Source organism: Otolemur garnettii, unplaced genomic scaffold, assembly GCF_000181295.1.
Source record: "Otolemur garnettii isolate 467f Iridium unplaced genomic scaffold, OtoGar3 scaffold00017, whole genome shotgun sequence".
In the NCBI taxonomy this organism is placed as follows: domain Eukaryota; kingdom Metazoa; phylum Chordata; class Mammalia; order Primates; family Galagidae; genus Otolemur; species Otolemur garnettii.
In genome coordinates, this window is record NW_003852412.1 from 24325478 (window position 1) to 24350458 (window position 24981).

The following is a 24981-nucleotide window of genomic DNA, read 5'->3' on the forward strand; positions in this document are numbered from 1 at the left end:
GCCCGGCTATTTTTTTTTTTGGTTGCAGCCGTCATTGTTGTTTGGCGGGTCCGGGCTGGGGATTCAAACCCGCCACCCTAGGTGTACGTGGCTGGCGCCTTAGCCGGTTGAGCTATAGGCGCTGAGCCTTGTTATTGTTTCTTATAAAAATAAATAAATTCATACTTCTTTGACTATGTACCAGATGAAAAAGACTAATCTTTGTGTTAATGAATGATTCATAGTGATTTGTTTCTCAGAAAATGACATTTTAAAGAAAAGAGATAACAAACATAATAAAATACCTCTGTAGAAATCCAAAGTAGGGGTTAAGAACTTTTGTTTGCTTTGGGGGATTTTTGTTGTTATTGTTCTTTTGGTAAAGTTAAATGTTGTCTTTTTAAAAATGGCCTTTTAAAATATCTTGGTCTGTGGGTGGTAGAATCTCAAAACTCTACCAAAAAAGAGCTATGAAGCAAATTTAAGTACGTACAGAACAGTCACACTGTTGGTGTGTTTGTTTGTAATGATAAATGACAACATTTGACTGACCAACTTATTTTAAGCCATATATGAAAACAGACTCCTTAATGTGACTATAGACATGCACTATCTTAGCGGTCCTCCTGCTCCCCACCTGCTTCTGGCTCTGAGCTATAGCCATTGACTTACTTAATAGTGTGTGTTTGTATATTTTAACCATTATATGTGGTAAGAAAACAAGTAAATAACATACATACATTAGACCTAATGATCTAATAGTAATGTTGGCATGAGGAGATCTGTGCCCTTTGTTATTTACAACAGCAGGGCTAAGGATTCACTCAGGACAGGATATATAAAGGATGTGCCATTTGAAAACTATAAATATGCTGATTAATTTTTGTACTGTATTTTCACCATGGCAACTATTTAAAAAATTATAAAAACCTGTTCAGGCGAGCTTCAGCCATTAGTAATTGCCAGAAACTACTGCATTGCATAAAATGCCTCCTTGACACACCTAACACATAATATTCATAGACATTTTAATTTTATCATTCAAGGGTCTTTCTTTTTGGTTCCATACATTTTATATAACAGTCCAAGTATAAAAATATAGAAAGTTGGGATTTGTTTAAGATGAAAGAGAGAAAAAGAAAGAAAGATAGATAAACAAAAGTAAACATAAAAGATTTTACACTCCGTGAAGACTAAAGTAAGAATAACCAAGAATATTTAAAGTCTTCTAGCCTAAGTGGGAAAAAAAAAAACAAAAACAGCTTGTGAAGTCAGTGCAAATAGCTATATTGTTAAGTAAGATGTATAGTGAAAGTTAAGATTGGGTGTTGACAGAATCTACCTGATGGTTAAGTGTACTCTTAAGAGATGGAGTAAAAACACCAGTGAAGAAGTACTATCCCAGGAAAAAATTACGGTAGCAAACATGCCAGGTGATGGGAAGATAGTGAAGAAAAGACACAAGGAACTAAGTACTACGTGATTCCAACAGAACCTGCTCGAGGCAATCTCTGCTGAGCGCAGTTAAGAACAAAATGACAGCCTTTCTTTACTTTCCCATTTCTAGCTGGTACTCTGTTACATGGAGATTTGGAGATATCACTTAATTCTATTGATGTTCTATGTTTAATATTTTGTTAAAATTCTTCAGATATTATTTCATGTTTTTTCGAATGGTTTTTAAAGTTGCACAGATAAAATAGATTAAAAAGTTGATCAAAGGGGAATCTGTCACCACAGAATACATTAGTGTCATGGAAATGTCATTATGCATGATCATTGGCAATGAGACAATGGCCAGTGAATCATCAGGATGCAAAGTTTCTTGTTTTTAATATCGGATTAAAGTTGCACGTGGTTTTTTGATGAAATGGATATTGCAGACATACATGATTCACAAGTAGCAAAGCTAATTTAGAGCTCAGTATTTTGTGATTTTTTTGAACTTAAAATATCCTTCTTTTATCACTGATACTAATGTTTAAGTAACTTACTCATCACTTATTTGAAAGAAGAGATATAAAGCCTTTTGTAGTCAAGAAAAGCCAAGTTTTTTTGAAAACTTAAGCTACAAAAATTCACAAAACAATTAATGAGTATATAGATAATTTAGATTTCAGTCATTTTTACTCAAAACACTATGAGAATGGTAAATGTTTTAATTAAAGAAATGTATATAGTGATATAATAACAATGTCCCAAACATATTGAATACCTGTGAGACTCCTGCTTGAAACCCATATGATCACAAGGGACTAGATTTGCCTGCCTTGAAACACAAAATGGAAAGCTACATAGGGTGCCTAAAAATGTATACACATGTTGAGAGAAGAAAAAAAATATAAAATTGTAGTGCTCAAGTCATATTTGACTTCTGCAATTACAAGAAATACAAGATACAATGCATATAAGATAACAGACATTCTCGGTATTTATTGAGTATTACAATTTTAATATAATTTTCTTTCTTAAAATGTATATACATTTTTTGGCACCCTCTGTATATGGCACTAGACATCAAGAAATGAAGAATGGCTGGGTGTGGTGTCTCACGCCTGTAATCCCAGCACTCTGGGAGGCTAAGCTGAGTGAATCACCTGAGCTTATGAGTTCAAGACCAGCCTGAGCCAGAGCAAGATCCTGTCTCTAAAAATAGCCCAGTGTTGAGGTGGAGGCCTGTAGTCCCAGCAACTTGGGAGGCTGAGGCAAGAGGATCACTTGAGCCCAAGAGTTTGAGGTTGCTGTGAGCTATGATGCTACGGCACTGTCTCCAAAAAAAAAAAAAAAAAATGAAATGAAGAATGGTAATCCCTGAGGTTCTATGGGAAATAAACAAGGTAGTAACAACTTCCCTGGAATACGGCCCTGTAAGATTTACCAAGATGTGGCATGAGGAGGAAAAACTTGGGTGAGTGCTTGCAGGCCCACAAAATTGAAGTGATGAGGCAAGAGCCTGAGGAAACCAGGACAGCTAGAGTTTTCAGGACAAGGTACTGGGAAAGAAAGAACTTTACACAGAGATAAACCCTGTAGATCAGCAGAGGGTCTCCAGTGTTCAGCTGAGGAGTGATTGGCACATTTGTGTGGAAACTATCCAGGGCGAGAGAAAGAATCACTAAAAAGGAGAAGGAAGAGTATTGGGTATTTACACAGGGCCGAGAGTAGTGCCTGTTCATACCTATTAGACTGAAAAACGTCAAGATTCATAAGCAGTTGGATAGAGCATACAGAAATTGTCTCGTCTCAGTCATGGGGATTAATCGGCTTTAGATAGAGTTCTGTAGCCCTGACTAACAAATATTAACAGCAAGAGTTGAAAACATCAAATGGCTTCCAATTCTATCCCAAGGCAAAGCTCAAAAATATTTATAGGAAATACAAATTTCTGACACCCAAAGGGGTAAAATTACAATGTCTTATACTCAATCAAAAGTTATAAAACGTGGCAAAAAGCAGAAAAATATGACCTATAGTTAGGTGATAAATCAGCAAATTAACTGATGCTAATTATGCAATTGTTAGAACTTACACAGATGTTAGAATCACTAGTATGAGGACACTAACACAATTAGGATAGCTGAATCCCACGTTCAGTTAGGAGGACACTAACAATTAGGATAGCTGAATCCTACATCTGGTGAGGAGGACACTAACACAATTAAGATAGCTGAATCCCATGTCCAGTTGGGACACTAACAGTTAGGATAGCTGAATCCCACGTCTAGTTAAGAGGACACTAACACAATTAAGATAGCTGAATCCCACATCCAGCTGGGACAGTAACAGTTAGGATAGCTGAATTCTACATTCAGAAAAAGTTAAGTAGAGACATGGAAGGTATTAAAAATGAAACCAAACTTTTAGAAATAAAAACTCCACTGTGTGAGATGAAAAATTCATTGGGTAGGGTTAACAACAGATTAGCACAGTGGAAGAAAATATTCGTGAATTCAAAAACAGAAATACAAACTACTAAAAATGCAATTCTGAAAGAAAAAATAAACCAATAGAATAATAAGTTGGTGGGGGGTGGGGATTAAAGGTTTAAAATGTGTGTAATTGAGACGGGAGGGGAGAGGGGGTGGATGGATGGAGGGAGGGTGATTGGAGGGATCACTTCTATGGTTTATCTTACAAGAGTACAAGTGAATCTTTCTAAGAGTAGAATCTAAACGTCTTAACACAATAACTAAGAAAATGACATAAAGGCTATGTTAATCAGTTTGATGAAAATATTTCAAATTGTATATGAAAACACCACACTGTACCCCATGATTGCATTAATGCACACAGCTATCATTTAATAAAAACAATAAATAAATAAAAATATAAAAATATTTAAAATATTAAAAAAATTTAATAACAGAGTAATCAAAGCAACTTTGAAAAAGAACAAATTGGAATCTAATACTACCTTTTTCCAAGAAATATAGCTGCAGTAATCAAGATGATGTGGTATTGGTGTAAACATGGATGGTTAGCTCAGTAGAACAGAGTCGAGTCCAGAAACAGACCCCAGCGTGTGTAGGCAAGTGTGCAAACACAATTCACCGGAGAGAAATAATCTTTGAACAAATGGTGCTGGGAAAATTGGGTATCTCTGTGCAAAACAACCAAAAAACTTTGGACCATACTTTGCATCACGTTCAGAATCACTCAAAGTCTTTCAAAGAATTAATTTTAAAACCTATAACTAGAAATTCTAGAAAAACATATGATAAAACTTTTGAGAATTTGGGTTATGCAAAATTTTCTTAGATGTGACACCAAAAGTATGACCTACAAAAGGTCTAAAAAACTATAATCTAATTCATGCTTGGATTTCATCAGTGTTGAAAATCTTTCATTCTTGAAAAGACACTTTTATGAGAATGAGAAGACAAGCCAGCAACTGGGCGAATGAACAATAAATAAAATAAAATAAAATAAAATAAAATAAACAATATTTTACATGTTCAAAAGAGTTAGAGAGGCTTTTTCCTAAATCAGTAATATGGATTGCAAATAAATTCAGGAGAAGATGATCAGCATCCTTAATGATTAGGGAAATGCAGACTAAAACCACAGTGACAAACCACTAAACATCTTTTAGAATGGCAAATACAGTATTTTAAAACTCGGACAACATTGCTAGTAATGCACAACCACTTTGAAAAATAATTCAGCAATTCTGAAAATGATAAATATATACTTTCCAACCAATGATCCAACCATTACACACCTAGATATTTTCCCAAGAGAAACGGAAGCTTATACCTCTGAAACCACACAGACACTTCTACAAAGATGTTCATAGCACCTTTATTTGGAATAGCTAAAATCTAGGAAAAAATTCAAATATCCATTGGCAGGTGAATGGATAAGTAAATGGAAAACTATTTGATGGTTAAAAATAAAATGAGATATTGATACATTATTTTGGGTAAATCTCAAAATAATTACACTGAATGAAATAAACTCGACACAAAAGAGTACCTATGATCACTGGGCACTGTGGCATGAGCCTTTAGTCCCAGCTGCTTGGGAGGCTGAGGCAAGAGAATCACTTAAGCCCAAGAGTTTGAGGTTGCTGTGAGCTGTGATGCCACAGCACTCTACTGAGGGCAACATAGTGAGAGACTTTGTCTCAAAAAAAAAAAAAGTGGAGCAGTGCCTATGGCTCAGTGAGTAGGGCACCAGACCCCTACACCAAGGGTGGCGGGTTCAAACCCAACCCCAGCCAAACTGCAACAACAAAAACAAAATAGCCGGGTGTTGTGGTGGGTGCCTGTAGTCCCAGCTATTCAGGAGGCTGAGGCAAAAGAATTGCCCAAGCTCAAGAACTAGAGGTTACTGTGAACTGTGACGCCACGGCACTCTACCAAGGGCAACAAAGTGAGACTCTGTCTCTTTAAAAAAAAAAAAAGCACATATGATTTTATTTGCATACAAGGCAGTAAACTCAAAGTAACATACCAGTGATAGAAAATTGATCAGTGTATGCCTGAGAATGCAGACACAGTTGGTGGTGCAGGGAGGTACCACAGAGGGCATAAGGAGACTTGGAGGATGATGTGTATGTATAATGTTTTGATTATGGTTGTATAGGTATGAAAACTTACTAGATTGTTCACTTTAAATATAAACCTTGTATTGTCTTTCAATCATACCTCAAGACAGCTTTTAAAAAAACACCTACTCTGTGCAAACCCATGATAAGCTCTGTGTATGATAGCAAATACTTACCATGTTCTCTTTTGTTAAAAAAATGTATTTCAAAATAATTATAATAGTTAATAACACCAAATTGTTGTCTTTAAGAAACTGACATTTTCCTAAGAGATTAAGACTGATTGTATCTTAGAATTGAGAGAACTGAGGTTTATAGGAAAATGAATCTTAGTAAAAACCTATTTTAAAATTTCAGAGGCAGAAAAGTTGTTCATAGTTGAGAGAAAGAGCCGTGCTTTTGTGACAAAGTTGACATTTCAACTGTATTTTGAAAGATGAGCATAATTTCAACCTAAGAGGATGAGAAAAGAAATTCTAGATAAAAGTAAGAGGAAGAACAGAGGCAAGAATGCGGGACAGTGGGCAGCAGTGATGCGTTTGGAGTGATGGTTAGTGTGCACAGAGGATGTGGTTAAACGTTGCCCATGGAACGTTTATTTCCTTTGAAAATCCCTTTGAACTCCCAGAAACAGAGCTGAGCATTCTCAACTCTGAATTCCTCTAATGCTTTACTCCATATCCTTGTTATAATCCTTGTTGTATTTTATTGTATCATGTGTGTGTCTGGCACCCTTCTGTGAGAAAGGACAGCATGTGGCACATTATAATGCTCAGAAACAGGAGAGGGCCCTCTTTATAAAACAGGAGTCTCAGAATCTACCATGATTAGAGTGGGCAGATGGAATCTGGACTGGACTGAGCAGGTTTTGCATAAGACGGAGAGTACAGAAAGGTCATTTGCTGCCTATGTTTAGAGAGAGAGGAGTGAGCGTGTCCATAGTAAAGTGGGCAGGAGGGAGGAGAGAGCACGTACTAAATAAACAGAAAGCTGAATCAAGAACACTTATCGTTATGAAAATAATTCTGGAATCTTAGAGTTGGAGTAGAAAGGGACTTTGGAGTTTGTCTTTTTCAACTTCCTGCTTCTACTTATGAGGGAATTAAGCCCAGAAATGGAAAGCGACTTGCAGTGTCCACAGCGCAGGAAATACTCAGTAAACAATCCCCAAGAAGGAAGAGTCGCTTCAGCATAGTATGAGATGCAGATCATAATAAATAAATATTAGTATCAAGTTAGTACTAATTATAATTCTTAATAAATTATAATTTCATTATTAATTAGTATGTTCGGACTTATGTAATTGACTAAGGATATGGGTTAAGGTGTGTCTTTCATTGTGAAACTGAGATGTTAGGAACATGCAAGGCCTCACCACAGCTCCTGACAAATGGGTCACAAGGAGGCTGCCCTCTGAGCCACCTGAGCAGGAATTTTCAAGGACAGCTGATGGACTCACCCTTGGACAGGAGGATTTAATATGAAAATCAAAAGAACATTTTGTGCCATTAGTCTGATTACTTTTGAGCACATAATTTATTTTTTAAAAGAAATTCAGTCATTCCTGTTTTATTTCATTCATTCATTCAGAGACGGCTCCCACTCTGTCTCCCTGGCTGGAGTACAGTAGCAAATCACAGCTCACTATAGCCTTTAACTCCCAACCTCAGGTGATCCTTCTGCCTTGACGTCCCAAAGTGCTAGGATTACAGGCGTGGACTACCACAGCCCCCTTCTTTTCTTTTAAAAAGTTGAGGGGATTTGAACACAAGGCATCTACTCTTCTCCTTGCTATACCCCTCTGTCTTCTTGAAATCACTCACTCAACCTTTTAATGAACATGTATTGATCATTTCTGTATTTCAGGTACAGTGGTAGCCCCTGAATATGTAGTAAAAACATTGATTCTTGTCCTTAAAGAGGAGAGAGTTTACTCATGAGAGATTATAATACAGTATTATTACTCCAAATTTTCCCTTGCCTTCTTCATTCTTTATTGCAATATTTGACATGGCAATCATTTATTAGAGAAAATATAAACTGACAGAAATCACCTCATTTGCTCATTTATCCAGGAAGTCCTTTTTGAGGACACTGAGCTAGTCCTTGGGATGCAACGGCTGTGAAACAGTCAATCATCCTGTGTTTGGGGGGACTACCTTCGAGTGGGTGAGAGTAACACTAACCCGAAAGCATAAAAAATAAGTGAATTACGGAGAGTGTGAGAAGGTCATGTGTGCTGGTTAAAAAAAAAAGTCATGTGGGAAGGAAAGAAAAAAGGAGAGTGAAATTTTAAACAGTGTAGTCAAGAGAGGCCTTATTTTGAGGGTGACTTTTTTTTTTTAATGAGACTGAGCCTCACTTTATCGCCCTTGGTAGAGTGCTGTGGCGTCACACAGCTCACAGCAACCTCCAGCTCCTGGGCTTAGGTGATTCCCTTGCCTCAGCCTCCCAAGTAGCTGAGACTACAGGTGCCTGCCACAACACTCGGCTATTTTTTGTTGAAGTTTGACTGAGGCAGGGTTTGAACCCGCCAACCTTGGTATATGCGCACTACCCACTGAGCCACAATGGTCCCCTGAAAGTGACTTGTTTTTGTTTTGTTTTGTTTTAAGAGACAGAGTCTCACTTTATTGCCCTCAGTAGAATGCTGTGGTGTCACAGCTCACAGCAACCTTAAGCTCATAGCAACCTCCCTGGGCTTAAGTGATTCTCTTGCCTCAGCCTCCCAAGTAACTGGGACTACAGGCGCCCGCCAGAATGCTTGGCTATTTTTTTGTTGCAGTTTGGCTGGGGCTGGGTTCGAACCCACCACCCTTGGTATATGGAGCTGGTGCCCTACCCACTGAGCCACAGGTGCCACCCTTGAAGGTGACTTTTGAACAAAGACTTGAAGTCAGTTGAAATAAGAATCCAAAGTTAAATATAATCACAGGATTTGAAATTTTAAACTTAAGTTCTCTTTTGTTATATGTTATCTCCTGGCAAGAGGCTGCAGATTATGGTAAAGGCAAAAATTTTAGTTCTCTTTCTTTTCTCTCATTCTCTGACTTAGACAAGGAGTGATATTTCTCTTTTTAGTTAAAATAAATGTATTTCATAGGATTTTTGTCTATCAATGGTAAGAACAAGGTGTGTTCTGAGAATTTCCTCTGAAGAGCCTGGAGACGTACAGCATAATTCCAGGCCATTCATTGTTCTTAGCAGTATGAAATCCATACGTTGCTGCTTTAGAATGCCTCTTAGATCAGTTTGGGCAACAAATCAGCCTATTTTCCCATTGAATCACAGGTTTATAGAAGAAAGCAGTTCACTGTTGACCAGTTTGATGGAAGTATTTTGGATTGCATGTGAAAACCCCACACTGTACCCTAGAAGTGCATTAATGTACATGGTTACCATTCAATAAAAAAAAAATTAAAAAATTAAAAAAGAAAGCAGTTCACTTTCTTAATATTCATCATTGATTTTAGCATGGTTTAAAAACACAATTATGTGTTTCTTCCAGATTGTGTTTCTGGTGTCCGCGTATGTGAGTCCCCGGCTCGCCGAGGAGGGCTGTGCCGCCCTCGCTGCTGTCACCCATTACCTGTATCTCTGCCAGTTTGGCTGGATGCTCACTCAGGTCAGTGCCTCAGCCCCTTCCCTGGTCCCTGCAGCCCTTTAAGGAATCTGGATGGAGTGTTCTTAGTATTCCTGGTACTGAGTGGAGGCGATTTCACGTGTCCCTCACTGCATTCTGGATATGCTTTCCATAAGGACTCAGTAGCTGTAGGAGGATGTGGTGAGCCTGCAGCAATAAGAGACATCTAGCAGGGCTGGAAGCAAGACAGTGGCCAGAGCTGGGGCCTTAGAAGGCACAGTAAGAAAACTTTTTTCCAGGGGAAGTAATAGAATGAATTTAAGCAGAGGAGTGACGTGGTAAGATTTGGATTTGGGGAGGCAGCACCTGTGGCTCAAAAGGGTAGGGTGCTGGCCCTATATGCCAGAGGTGGTGGGCTCAAACCCAGCACCAGCCAAAAAAAAAAAAAAAAAAAGAGAGAGATTTGGATTTTGGAAAGATGTCTGTGTTTGTAGCGTATCAGAGATAGGGGAAAGGCTGGATGGGGATACTGATTAAGTAACATTAGCCTTATTCAGGGCAAAAACAAGGTCATGTGAACAAGAAGGGTAGAGGGGAGGCAAACAGGAAGTGGGTGGCTTTGGAGGATTTTTTTTCTTAAGTAGAATTACAGGATGTTGAGACAGGTTACAAGGAGTGCAGAAGGCAGCAACCACGATGTCTCCCAGGCTTCTGGTGTGGAAATTTGGTGCATGATGCTGACCAGAATTATGAACACCGGAGAACTGGGGCTGGGGGGAGCGAGCTTAGCTTGGGTCATGCCAAGTGTGGTGTGCTTGTCAGAGAACTCCAGTAGAATTTTGAGGGCGGGGAATACACGGAACCAAAGCTCAGAAGGAAAGCCCGTGAGATAGAAATGTATTAGAAAGTTACGGGCTTAGAGTTGGAGAACAGAGCCATTGCTTTGGAAGTGCTCAGCTGCGGAGCCAGCACAGGGTGAGACTGAAAAGGCCTAGTCCAGCTCTCCTGAGGAACCGGTTATTGTTGGAAGAGAAATTTCAATTCTCCTTTTCTGACTAAACCCCAAATTCTCTCAATCATCCTATGTTAATTTGCTGGGTAAAGAGGCTAAAGTGAGAGTGGGACTGCCAGCAATATTAATGCCACCAATTAAATGGCCCAACTTAAATGCACTTTTGATGACAGGCCCCGCACAATAGGCTTTTAGATGTTTCATGCAATAGAAATAGTTTCATATGCATTTCTGAGATTGAGTGTGAGCCGTTTTATGTAAACAGATGCATTCTTTCATTCTCTGTTCATGTCGAACAAGAAGGATATGGGACTTGATTGTATAGCAATGTTGAAATGGTAGTAAAAGCAGAAGGAAGTGGACGCTGTCATTCTGAGAGAATACCACATAAGCTCAAGGGAGGAATATTCTCCCTGGTATGATATGACAGTGACGGGGCTGAAGACGAGAACTGAACTCTTTAGCCGACAGACCTATTTGGAACAAGTGGAGCCATGGATCTGGGTTTGAACTGGGGCTCTGCTAACATCTGCGTAGGCTTAATCAAGTTGCTGATGCTCCCTAAGATTTGTTTCTAAATTTGCATATGGGGAATAATAATCTCTAACTTATAGAATTATTATTTTATAATTATTTGAGCAGTGTAATCATGGACAATTTTTAGCGCTTCCAAACTTTCCCCCTGAAAAGCAATTAAAAATTAAAAGTAAATCTAAACCATATGACATAAAATCTTAATATCTGCTGGTATTAGAATAACCTTTGCTAAATTTTCTGCTTACAAACTTGTTTAGAAGTTTATCTAAGCTGCACTTTTTAGTATGTACCCTGTGTACACTGTGGTCTATCTTCCTAGACTTAAATCCCCAGTGGTGTGCTGAAGGTCTTTGTCCATGTCCCTGACTTATTCAGAATTTTTGATTCATGAACTTGAATGAAAACACAGGAAACTACTTATTAGATATGCCTGTGATTCAGAGCTGGAAAGACAGCCACGACAGTGAGCTGCCTGAGTTAAGATTGTGTGTAGGGCCAGTGTAGAGAAACTGTACCGTGATACATTGAAATCTGGGGTGAAGAACTTAATCTGATGGAAGTTAATGTAAACGACTTGAAATTGTAATCTGACATAAACTCAGTAGTAATCAAATGTACAATCAGAATGCTCAGGAGCAGCAAATACAGTAACTACAAAAACAGCACACACCTGTTTCATTAATAATGGTATGGAGGCAGCCTTGGTTATGTTGAAATCTACAACTTTCAGACTATTTTGGGACACATTAACTGTAGATGACATTTCAGCAGAAACTTTAACCATCCAATAAGAAGTAAAAAAATAGAACTATAAGAAACTTTGAGACAGTTGGAGATGGCTGACCTAGAAAGAATTTAGGGAGATGTGATGGCCGTCCGCAAATAAGGGAAGGGCTGATAAGATGGGGGAAGGTGCAGTCTGTAGCTCCACTTGGCAGACCAAAGCAAATGGGTTAAAAATTAGGAAAGCAAATTTTGATTCAGATTAAGAATCTCTGCAGTCAGTAAAACTGTCAAAGATAAAGAGACTATTTTTTAAAGTAGAATGAACTGGCGGCACCTGTGGCTCAGTGAGTGGGGTGCCGGCCCCATATACCAAGGGTGGCAGGTTCAAACCCAGCCCTGGCTAAACTGCAACAACAAAAAAAATAGCCAGGCGTTGTGGTGGGCACCCGTAGTCCCAGCTACTCAGGAGGCTGAGGCAAGAGAATCGCCTAAGCCCAAGAGCTGGAGATTGCTGTAAACTGTGACGCCACAGCACTCTACCGAAGGTGACAAAGTGAGACTCTGTCTCTAAAAAAAAAAGTGGAGTGAACCCAGCTTTAAATAACCAACCTTAAAATGTTTCTGATGGATTTCCTGCTTCATAGGGGCATTAGGCAAGACGGCCTGTAAGACTCACCTGCTCTAATGGAGTTGGTGTGTTCTGTGTCTCTTCTTTCAGCCTTAAGTAAATATGATTATGGCTGATGCACATTCAGTAAACTAATTAGATTTCTGTATGGCTAATGGTTTAGGAAAACTATTTTAAGTACCAGGGAAGTTTAATGTATTTCAGATGGTACACCACACATTTTTCATGGTTTGTGGTGTGGCCATAAGGGAAAAATTCAATAACTTCTAAATTCTAGGTAGGTTACTTCTAATGAGTTACTTTGTGGTCAGAGCTTGTCACTTCGCCAACCTACTTTTTCCTATTTTTAAAATACTGTCTGCCAAATTTTTTTAAAACTAGAATCCATGTTTAAGACATTACATAGAAGGTTAGACTATTATTAGTTCAATTCTGTTAGACAAATTGAGTTTAAAAACTGAAATGATTTTTCATTTTAATGATTCTGCTTTGTATTTTTTAGCAGTATAGAAGAAAACCTGATACTGTGGATGTGTGTGTCCATAGCTTACCATGGCAATAAATTAATCATTACTTTGTAATCATTGAGCTAAGCATGTTAGAATTTTTATTTTTTTTTTGATCTGCATTGTAGCTTCAACCTTAGAATAAATGAATTTAAATTACCATATTTTGCAAAGTTATTTTACTTTTAACACATTAAAGTTTGACTATATTTTAGAGTAAAACTAAAGAAGGAATTTATTACAAACAAGTTACATAACCTCTCTGAGCTTAGGTTTTCTTCTCTGAAAAATTAGGTTCCTCTATGAAACACTACCTTTCTATGTGGACTGTGAAAAAACAAGATTAATTGATATATAGAAAGAGCTTGGAATTATGTCTGTCACAAACTTCATATTCTATACCTATTCACCCATAATACTTGTTAAGCAAATAGGTTGTAGCTAAAATTTCATTGATTACAAACCATCTTGAATACTCTGCTTTCCCAATATAATTTTTTTTTTTAACAAAAGAGAATCAACTTGATATAGTGGAAAGAAAGGCCTGACTTTGAGTGAGGTGGACACGGACTGGCTGTAAAGCCTTAGCAGCTGGCTCACTCCCGATCTCCTCTGTAAAGGAGCTGTGGGGCCTCCACTCTGTTTTCTTAGGCTTCCCTTGTCTTTGACGAGTCAGACAGCGCCAGGTGGGAAAATAGTCACAAATTATCTTGCTTATCTTTTTAAAGCATACAATTCTTGCATTCTTTTTTGGCCATGTATATGGAGTTGAATTATCCTTCTGTTTGTGCTTCATGTACAATCACTCAGTGAAATTACTGAAAGACAGCAAGGGTCACGTCTATGTTAAGAAAGACTGACAGTGGCCAGTGTGGCGGCTCCCACCTGTAATCCTAGACTCTGGGAGACCAAGGCAGGTGGATTGCTTGAGCTCAAGAGTTAGACCAGCCTGACCAAGAGCAAGACTCCACTAAAAATAAAACAAATAGCCAGGTGTGGTGGTGCATGTCTGTAGTCCCATCTAGTTGGGATCTGAGGCAAGAGGATTGCTCAAGCCCAAGAGTTTGAGGTTGCTGTGAGCTGGGTACTCTAGGCTGGAGCAACAGAGTAAGGCTCTACCTCAAAAAATAAAGGAGGGAGAAAGGTAAAGAAAGAGAGAATTTAGGATCTTATAATAGCTTTACTCTATTTTGCTGTTTTCATTTCCATTTTCTGTTTTGATTTGCTTCCATTTTAGAGATAGCATATACTAATGGTACAAAACAGTCAAAGACTGCAGAGAAATATAAAATGAAAACTGCAACTCCTCAGTATTTCATACACTCTCCATTCTCTGCTCTACCCTTAACACTACTCCCAAAGGTAAACACTGCTCATGGTTTCCTGTGTATCCCTCCCAAAATATTCCATGAATAGACAAATATTTATAAACATATAAATAAAACACAAATGTGTGTTCTCGTATGTGTATATATAGTATTATATATTTACATATAGCATATATATTTGTATATGTGGATGCATGTATATATTTTTATATGTAAATTTAGACATGTTTAAGTTTACCACGTTTAGGTATACTTTGTTGTTGTTTTCTGTTCTGTAACATGGTTATTTCATAATTTATTTTTGGGTCTTTACTTGATTAAATTTTGGTTATTGCCTGTTATTTTTTGCTGTTGTAACCAATCTGTCTTTCAACATCACATCCTTGCTCTTTGAATATTTGTTTGCTTAGGGAGTAGCCACAGAACAAAATCCTAGAAGTTGTGTCTTTACCTGTTAATGTCTCTGTGAAATACCCTCTCCCATTGGATTGCCAGATTGTGAGTTAATCCAAGAAGAAAAATAAATCCCAAGTAAATTATTTCGATATTAGTATACAACAGCAGTAAACAGAAACATAACTTTTCCCCTTTATTCATTTGGCCCAGTTTTATGATCCTCTCTGTCACCAAGTTAAATCATTGTATAACAATATGCTTCTGTTGTGATAATACCCTAACCCTGGGTTGCTCCTACAGTCTGTTCATCCCATGCCTAGGGACACAGCTTAATTTGAAAATAAAATTATATTTTGAAACCAAAACTTACTTGAAGCACATTTTTAGAAGGTAGAATAAGCGTAGAAATCATTTTACAGTTGTACCTGACAATTCACATCTTGTGCCTTAATTTCTCCATCCAGCCAGGTTAGGAAGAAGCAAATCTACATGTTACTTATCCCTTGTCAGAAGGGCTACTTGGTGCCAGAGCTCAGCAAAACAGGAAGGGACATGCTAAAATTAGCCCTGTTTTCCCTTCAACATTGATTTAATTTGGGGGGACATCAAAGTATTAAGGACAACAGACTGGTAATTACCAAGATAAAAATGACATACCCAGGAAATACCAAATTCTCCAGTCCTCAGAGTGTCTTGCAGTTTATTTGCAGTAAATGTTAAGAAAGAGGGAGGAGAACTGGGGCAAGGACATGTGGTGACATTTGTTCAACTCTCATCAGAAGTGAGTGATTAAAAACATATGGTGATGGACAGAATGAATAGCATCTGTGATCTCTGACTAACTTGATACCGTAAATTAGTTCAAGGATTCTGGTGACACAATTAATAATCCAATATTAAACAACAGCCTGGATACCAGTCTTTATTCCACATACCATGAAAATTTGTCAAGTTCAAATAGCCTGTTCTTAACTAAAAAAAAAGGGGGGGGGGAGAAAAAGAAGAAGAAGAAAACCTATTTTGCTATTATCTAATATGCATTATATGGAGACACATGAGTAAATAATGAATTTGTGCTTAAGGGACATATGAAAGCATAATTATGACCTGTGATGATCAAAACACTTTCAAGTATGTCTTCAATTTTCCTGTGTGAACACTTTGGAAAAATAATAGTCACCAGAAAGTAAATAGATACATCTGTGTAGGAATGTGAGTAAAAATGTCTATAGACACCTAGTCTTCTAGTTTTTTTCTTACCTAAATTTGACCTAAACTATATTTGAGTATTTTAGTTTGTCATTTACATCTTAGATGTAAATAGAATCGGTTTAAATTCTAACAGTATCAATTACTAATTCCAGGAAATGTACTTCTCTCCCATCCTCAGTTTTTTTCCTGTGTAAGCAGAGAGCATAATAGAACTCAGGAGAGACGTTATCTTGATTAAGTGAGATATAGCTTAATGTGGGGTCTACATTTCTTATCCAGTTCATAAATACTGGCTTCGTTCTTCCTTTGTTAAACTATTGCATTTGACATTTTTCAGTTTCCACCAGTTAACTTGGGTCCTTTTTTTTTTTGAGACAGTGTCTCGCTTTGTCCCTTTTGGTAGCGTGCCCTGGTGTCACAGGTCAGAGCAACCTCAAACTCTTGGTTGGGTTCAATGATTCTCTTGCCTCAGCTGCCCAAGTAGCTGGGACTCCTTCAGGAGTTCATTCAACTCAATTAAAATTATGAAGCCCGCCAGGCGTAAGGGCTCACACTTATAATCCTAGCACTCTGGGAAAGCAAGTGCATCACCTGAGCTCAGGAGTTCAAGACCAGCCTGAGCAAGAGTGAGACCCCATCCCCAGACAATAGCAGGGCGTTGTGGCAGGCACCCTACAGTCCCAGCTACTTGGGAGGCTGAAGCAAGAGGATTGCTTGAACCCAGGAGTTTGAAATTGCTATTAGCTATGACACCACAACACTTTACTGAGGGTAACAAAGTGAGACTCTGTCTCAAAAAAAAAAAAAAATGAAATCTTCCAAAATCTCTTTTGAAATTTTGGAATATTTACATAATATTTATATGTATATTAGTATATAAATATGTTTAGTTTTATTTATATATATTTAGTTTTATATTTATAAGTAAACTCAGAACTAAAACTAAATGATAAAATTGCCATTAAAATCATTAGAAATTTTTAAATACTTAAAACAAATTGTGTACATCTTCATTTATTTAATTTTTTTCAATAGAATTATGTGCAACACATTTTACTGGGTACTGTGAGGTATACAAAAACTAATCCATCACAGCTTACGGTTATGTTTTAGCCATTTATAGTATGATAAGTCTTTATAAGTTTTCATTTAGTGTTTGCATAAAATAAAGAATGAGAAAGGGTTATCCCAGTACTTCCACCAAGAAGGTGCATCTCTATTGACACGAAGTGGGCGGGGAAATTGTAGACAAGAAAATAAGTTCTTGTGCACATGATAATATTCTTGATATTTGTGTTAATTTCTATGTCAATAAATCGGAAATGTAATCCATCTTCCCCAGACATTCGGAGCTTGCGTTCCACACTTCTCATTCTGTTGCTAACCAGGTAATAAAAAGGCTGTGCTTTCTCCTCACTGCCTCCGTTACCATGTCTCCTATAACAGGACATAGCCTGGCAACCTGTGAGGTCTGTATCACTGCTAAAATTTGTAGTCTGCATACATCCACACCCATTAGTGTTTTTATTTAAGAAATTTCATTTCAGCCCAAGAGTTGGAGGTTGCTGTGAGCTGTGATGCCACAACACTCTACCCAGGGGGACAGCTTGAGGCTCTGTCTCAAAAAAAAAGAAAGAAATTGTCATTTTTACCATGATTCAATAACAAAATGTTAGTCAGGAAATAACTAATAATTGTTAATAACTTATAATTTAACCTCCCCGCTTACCCAAGGAGGAAATTGAAGGCAGGAAGAGTCAAGTGATGCTGGCAAACACATATAGCTCATCCATGCAGAAACATGTCACAGATCCAGATCAAGTTGCTGATCACCATGTCTTCTCCAATGTGAATACATTTAAAAACTGTATGTTATTTATTATTCCCGTAATTCAGTATTCATCTGGAGATTTATACTTGGCATGGGGAGGCTTTGTAAATCTTTCTTTTCTGTATTTCTATATATTGTGTTTATGACAGAAGATTTCCAAAAATAACATTCTGTAGTTTGCTTTTCTTAAGATGGGTTTTCAATTAAATTCTACCAAGTGCGGGATTCCCCAGGTAATCTTAAAAAGCTGAAAATTGTGATATGTAAGTGTGCAAATTCAAATACATCCCCTTTTACTGATAAACAACAGTAAAAATAAGAAGATGGTAGGTAGTTCCTTAGAGTTTTTATTAAAGATGCTACTATCTAGGGCCGGGCACGGTGGCTCACACCTGTAATCCCAGCACTTGGGAGGCCGAGTTGGGTGGATTGCCTGAGTTCACAGGTTCAAGACCAGCCTAAGCCAGAGCGAGACTCTGTCTCTAAAAATAACCAGGCTTTGTGGTGGGTGCCTGTAGTCCCAGCTACTCAGGAGGCTGAGATAAGAGAATCACTTGAGCCCAGGAGTCTGAGGTTGCCATAAGCTATAACAGCACAGCACTCTACTGGGGGTGACAAAGGGAGACTTCGTCTCAAAGAAAAAAAAAATGTTACTGTCTAGAAACATGACTGATTGCTAAACTACTAAACCTTTTATTTCATTGTCTTTTTCCAAGTGGCCAATTTGATGGTTTGTAATGGTGAATCTTCTCGGGTTTGCCTTCAGAGATTCTATCACATCAGTTTAAAAGACTTCCATGTGAGGAAACTGTATTGTGCGTGTGTTTGAAGTACTGAAACAGTCAAATAGAATTAATACAGTTGGTTAAACTTGGGATAATAACATTTTGGCTAAAAATATATTCTGACTGCATGGTGATGATGTCTGGCCTTGACATGTTTCATAAGCTGGTTCTAACAACATTTTTAAAGCTTAGAAATAGAACTATAAAAAGAGACCTAGATATTGAAATTTTCAGTACAGTCTTTAGCAAAAAAAAAAAAAAAAATTGTAGGATAGGGAAATTTAGCCTGAAGCATGTTTGGGTGAAGGTGATACCCTTTAACTTGCATTCTGTCAGTTCCAATCAGATAAACACAAAAAAGAAGACACACAGATCACATTTGTTCTATATCTGTGAATACAAAATTATTGTGTAAACATATTGATATCCTTTCTTTTTATTTTTTTGAAATAGGCTCTTGCTCTGTGAGCTGGGCTAGAGTGCAGTGGGGTGATCATAGCTCACTGCAACCTCAAATTCCTGAGCTCAGGCAATGCCCCTGCCTCGGCCTCCTACGTAGCTGGGACTACAGGTGCATGCCATCATGCCCAGCTAATTTTTTAATTTTTTGTAGAGATAGGAGTCTCTGTGTTGCTCAGGCTGGTCTTGAATTCCTTAGTTCAAACGATCCTCCAGCCTGTCTCTCAAAGTATTAGGATTAGAGGCATGAGGCATTGGGCTGGGACCATCATGATCTCTTAGTACTCTTACATTAGATTATGAAGGAAGAGCTATGATTTCAGGGAAAACAATACAGCAGTTCTTTGAGTAATATCATTTTGTTCCAGGTCATTTCATTATAACATTGATGATGAAAAAATGATTAATTCCTGGCAGGCCACTGCCTGTGGAGTTTGACGTTCCCCGTGTCTGTGTGGGTTTCTCTGGGAACTCTGGTTTCCTCCCACATGCCAGAGATGTGCATATCAGGTGACGTGTCTGCATGGTCCTAGTGTGAGTATGGTGGGGGGTGGCTGTGCCCTGAATGAGTACCCACCTGGCCCCGGAGCCACCTGCAACCCTGGGTTGGAAAATGAATGTTTTCATGAATACAAATTATTAATCATACAAGTGCACAACCATACACAGTGCTCCAGGAGAGCACCCAGAGAGCACGCCATGTCCGTTACTGTTTGTTTTTGACTATAGGGTGGCAGAAGGTGCACTTGACAATTTCCACTTTGCAGACATTTACTCCTGGACTTACTCACCACTGTGACAACCACTGTCACTCACAGTCTTACCAAAATCTGAGTGAATAATTCTCTCCCCTGTTTTTATCAAATGTTTCTTAAACACATGGGTAGCCCACACTTACATTGGTGTTCAGTGTTAGAAGTGTTTGGGTCTTTATTTACAAGTTTGGTGATGTTTTTGTAGCCAGAAATAAGCCATTGGAACTTCACTTTTATTTATTTTAATGAGTTTATGTTAAAATTCTGTACATGCATTCTGTATGTTAAAATTGGTTTTGTTACACATTTTTTGCTTAAAGCAGGAGATAACAACAACCTATCAGTGAGGTTAAGTGAGGACTCACCCTATGATCACTGTTTTCTTTTTGTTTAAGAATGGCAATAACTGGAGGTTTTCACCCCACTTCTTCAGGGTAGCTATATGCATGTATATGCATGTGTGCCTGTGTGTGTGCTCTGTGTGTGTGTCTCAGTCAAGTTGTTTTGTTTTGTGAAACAAGAAAGGAGAAACTAAGTCGAGCTAATTTAAACAAATACATCGAAATCATGAAAGGAATAATAAGCTTACAGGATAACTCACTGAACCATAGAACCATAAATACAGTTGGACCTTGTGGAGACTCTGAGCAAGAGTGGAAGGCTTTGGCCTTTCTTCTTCCATACAAACACATTTTCTCTCTTCACTGTGTTTACGGCCATCCCCACCACTAAAATGCCTATGTCCTCTCATTTTGGTTTACTGGCTTAGATGATCATGGAATTTCAAGGAATTCATCAGTAGATGACTGGCTCATTCTAGGCCAGGCTGGCCACTGGTCAGGGCAGCTGTGGCCAGGAGCATGGGGTCCCAGAGCACACAGAACTGCAGCTGGACCCACTCTACTACGTGATGGTTCTTTCTAGAACAGTTAGTGTTGTTTTATTACATAATCTTTTCATTCCATAGCTTACAAAATTATATACAGGGTGACCAGAAGGTCCATGTGCAATTTACTAACGTTTAACTGTTTTAAATTGCACATGAACTTTATGTCTACCCTGTATAATGGGGCATACTATCTTTAGAGTATCTTTCAGTGATTGAATTCTCTTAAGAAGGAATTTGAATTTTTATTATTATTTCTTTTAAATTAACCAAAGCTTGTAACATTTGGAGCTAGTTTTGCTTAACCAACATTCAAGGGTTCAGCAACCCTGTGTCTTGAGTTCTTTGGAGAAGAGCGTTCCATGATTCCATGCGTGAATGTAACACCCTTGTCTCAGTCTCACCTTAGCCTGCAGTGAAGGTCAGATAGCTGCTGAAAGGGTCAGTGCTTCTCCCTGATGGAATTCATGTACGTCTGTGTAAAAGCAGACATTTTGGAAATGTCTGCATCTTCATGGTGAGTCAGCTCAGAAGTCATTTACCAATCCGCACTCTCCTCACTGACTCTTCTTCCAGCTGCCCCACTAAGATACTCTGGGTGCGCTCAAACATCTACTTTATCACCTTTATTTTTAAGGTGGATTAATCAGTGGTCCATACTCTGTGTGAAATCTATTCTCTCAGGTAGTATTGATTACCTCAGCACAAGATACTTTGTTTTTTTTCTAAGTCCACTTTCTATCTTGGCAAATACGAGACCCTTGACACAACCCCACTTATTTGAGTTCACATCTCTATACTAATTACAGACAGAGGGGGAAAAATAAAACTATTGGACCTAATAATTTTTCTAAGAGGTAGAACAAATTTACATAAGCTACAACTCAAAACATGCTTCATAATTACAGATATAAGCAGATGTACATAAAGATATAGAGTGCTGACAGGAAATAAAATTCACAGACAGAAATCTCCAAGTAACCAAACATTTTTATCCTTCCCTGGTTTAGCCTAATACTAATCCCTCAAGGCTAATTTGGTCCAGATAGAATCTTACTCAGAAGCCTCAGTAAACAGGATCTGAAAGCCTTCCCACGAGCATTAGGCATGCTTATTTTTCACACAGAGTGGAGAAGCTATTTGTTTTTTGTCTTTCACACTGTCTGACACCCTAATAGGAGATTTAAGGGAGGTGGCCACATTTTTCCAGTGGCGAATATGTACGGGCTCAGCACTCTGCATGTATTAAATAATACCTCATTTAATCTGTATAATCACCTCATTATATACACAGGCGAACTGACACTCTGATAATGTTACTTGTCCAAGATTAGCCCCCTAATATGTAAAATTACGTATGTCAAATTCATTTGTACTCATGAGCATTTTGCTGTACAAAATTGAGAAGAGGGACTTGTCCAATCAATAGGTAGTATTGTTTGAAATGTGTATGATGATATGCCATTTGTTGTTATTACTTTACTAAATGATAATTAAATAATAGTATTGATCATGGAAAGGGAATACTAGCAGACAGAATATTTGAGTTCCTGATTGGGCTTGGATACAAGCTACATGTGGGATTTGGGGCCAATGATGTGTGGAGTGAATGAACAAAAAGGACAGAGGATAAACTGAGAAAACAAGATGGGCCACAGGACCTACCCAATTGTGGCACTTTTCTGTCTGTATAACCATTTTCTGTTTGTCTGTTTCTCCCCTGTGGACTAAGACTGGGGTTGTCTGCACAGTTATATCCCCTTTGACTGGAGCAGTGTCTGGCCTTGCCATATATGATAGGTCCTCAATAAATAAAAATTGTCAGGAAATCTGAAAACTTTGGGCTATTTACTTGATTATCTCTGAAAGCTGTTAGTGTGGAAAGTAGGTTTAAATATCAGTGTATGTTTCTTCAAAGACATTTACAAAACAATTAATGGAGGTTATAACTGAGATTAAATCAGAGCAAATTTTGGAAAATTAAAAGGGTGATTAAACTAAATATTTCCCTGTGTTTTAGTTGGCACAAATTGATAAAATAAAGACTTTTGAGGCATCCTGAATTTCTTGGATGTTCGAAAGAATAAATGCATGCACTAATGTTAAAAATAAAATCAAAACTGTTATTATTAAGTAGACCCCAGGCCTTTCTTGGTCAGTAACTTTTAATACATAAGCCAGGGGAATTTGTGTTCTTCACTGTTAAATCAGAGCCTGTTCATTTTGTGTTGTTTCTTTCCTCAGTCTGTGAATTTCTGGTACGTGCTGGTGATGAATGATGAACACACAGAGAGGCGATATCTGCTGTTTTTCCTTCTGAGTTGGGGACTTCCAGCTTTTGTGGTGATTCTCCTTATAGTTATTTTGAGAGGAATCTATCATCAGAGCATGCCACAGATATATGGACTCATTCATGGTGACCTGTAAGTACATCCCAGCAACATGTTACCTGCTTGGCTTCCTTATACCTATGCAGTCTTAGTAGAGATGGAAGCAATTGCCTAAGAGATATGATTGAAAGAGCATCAAGAAGGTTGGAGCTCTCCTTACACACTGTATGATGCTCATCTACTTCCTCCAATTATTCCTTTAAGTAAGAAACTATTGTCTCTCAAGTTCCTTTGATAGATGCAGTTTTCTTGAGTAGGTGTATCAAACAGTATGCAGTAATTTGTATCTTAGCATACTTTATTGGATAAAGGCAAATAATATTATCTAGTGAAATAAGGGTATTGATAAAGAATCACTAAAAAAATGGAAGAATGACAAATTTTTTAAGGAGTATATTTTTGGTTGACAAGTACCATCACCCATAAAAGACCCCATAATATTAAAAGATTATATCAGAGTAAATGAGAGTGTCTACAAAAGAACATGAGAACTAGACAGGTAAGCTTTGTTTTTCTTAAATATTCTTGTTGAAATATCCTTCTAATCTTGAAATTTAGCACTTCTTTATCCATACATACATACAAGGTCAGACATTTAAGTTTGTGAACTTGTCACCATGCACTAACCTTGGTGGCACTATACAGACAACTCAGGTTCATAACCTTGGTATATCAGTGTCTCACAGTTGTTTTTGTGTCCACACATGGCAGTGCTTTCCTGAGTGGTATTCATTATTGTTGTTGCATGTTTGTGTTGCCATTGCAAGAATGCTGGAGCTTGAATTAGAGCAATAAACTAACATTAAATTTCTTGTTAAACTTGGCAAGAGTGGAAGTGAAATAATGTTAGTAGACCAAGTTTGGGAGGATAATGTCATGAAGAATATAGCAGTGTGCAAATAGATTAAATGTTTTCCTGAGGGGAGAGAAAATGGCACTGATGAAGACTGGTCAGAGTGGCCAGTACCAAGCAGAACTGGTGAAAACATTGCAAAAATTCATCAAATTGTACATCAGAATCATCAGCTGACTGTGAGAAGCATAGCAGACTAAGTAAACATCAATAGAGAAACCGTTAAGAAAATCTTTTTTTTTTAATTTTCATTAATAATTTTTCTTTTTTGACAAATTCATTATAGGGTCAGTTAGGAAAATCTTTACTGAAAATCTGTCCTCCAGTGACTTTTTTTCTTTACCCAAAGATAAAGGAAATATTAAAAGGAAAACATTTTGACAACATTCAGGACAAGGGTAATAATAACAGCGCTAATGGCCATTGGACAAAAAGAGTTCCAAAATTGTTTTGATGAGTGGACTAGTTCTGATATCAGTGCATAGCTTCCCAAAGGGAGTACTTCAGAGGTGAACCTAGTGATATTTAGCAATGAGGTATGGAGCACTTTTTCTGGGATGAGTTCACAAACTTAATTATCAGACATCATATATGCATGATATAATCTGAATCTGACAGCTTGTACCTTAAAGGACCACTCAGCCACATGCAGGAATAAGAAAAAACTCTCTGCTGTAATACAGAAGAAATTAAAATAAAATAAATTAAATGAATAAGTCACTTGGATAAAATGTTAAATGTAAATTATCTTCAACCAGCTCCCTTGATCAAATAAAGGTAAGAAAAAAATTAAAATTCTAAGAAAGAATAGCCTTGTTGCAGATTTCATGGTATTCTGAAGTCAGTACTACCTAGTTATCTTGCAGGTTATTTATTGTGAAGATATAAATTAGTTAATAGATATGGATGGTGCCTGTGGCTCAGTGAGTGGGGCACCAACCCCATATACCAAGGGTGATGTGTTCAAACTTTGCTCCAGCCAAACTACAAACAAAAAATAGCTGGGCATTGTGGTGGGCACCAGCTGCTCAGGAGGCTGAAGCAAGAGAATCGCCTAAGCCCAGGA

At 37.8% G+C, this 24981-nt stretch overlaps 1 protein-coding gene across 1 annotated transcript in view; it reads left to right on the top strand.

The window, feature by feature from the left end:
* The window catches only part of ADGRV1 (adhesion G protein-coupled receptor V1), a 552089-nt gene that overhangs the window by 362979 nt on the left and 164129 nt on the right, over nucleotides 1–24981 (top strand). The window contains exons 84-85 of the mRNA XM_012802802.2: nucleotides 9537–9653; nucleotides 22917–23095. Coding sequence (XP_012658256.2) covers nucleotides 9537–9653; nucleotides 22917–23095 — 296 coding nt within the window. The remainder of the gene's footprint in view (nucleotides 1–9536; nucleotides 9654–22916; nucleotides 23096–24981) is intronic.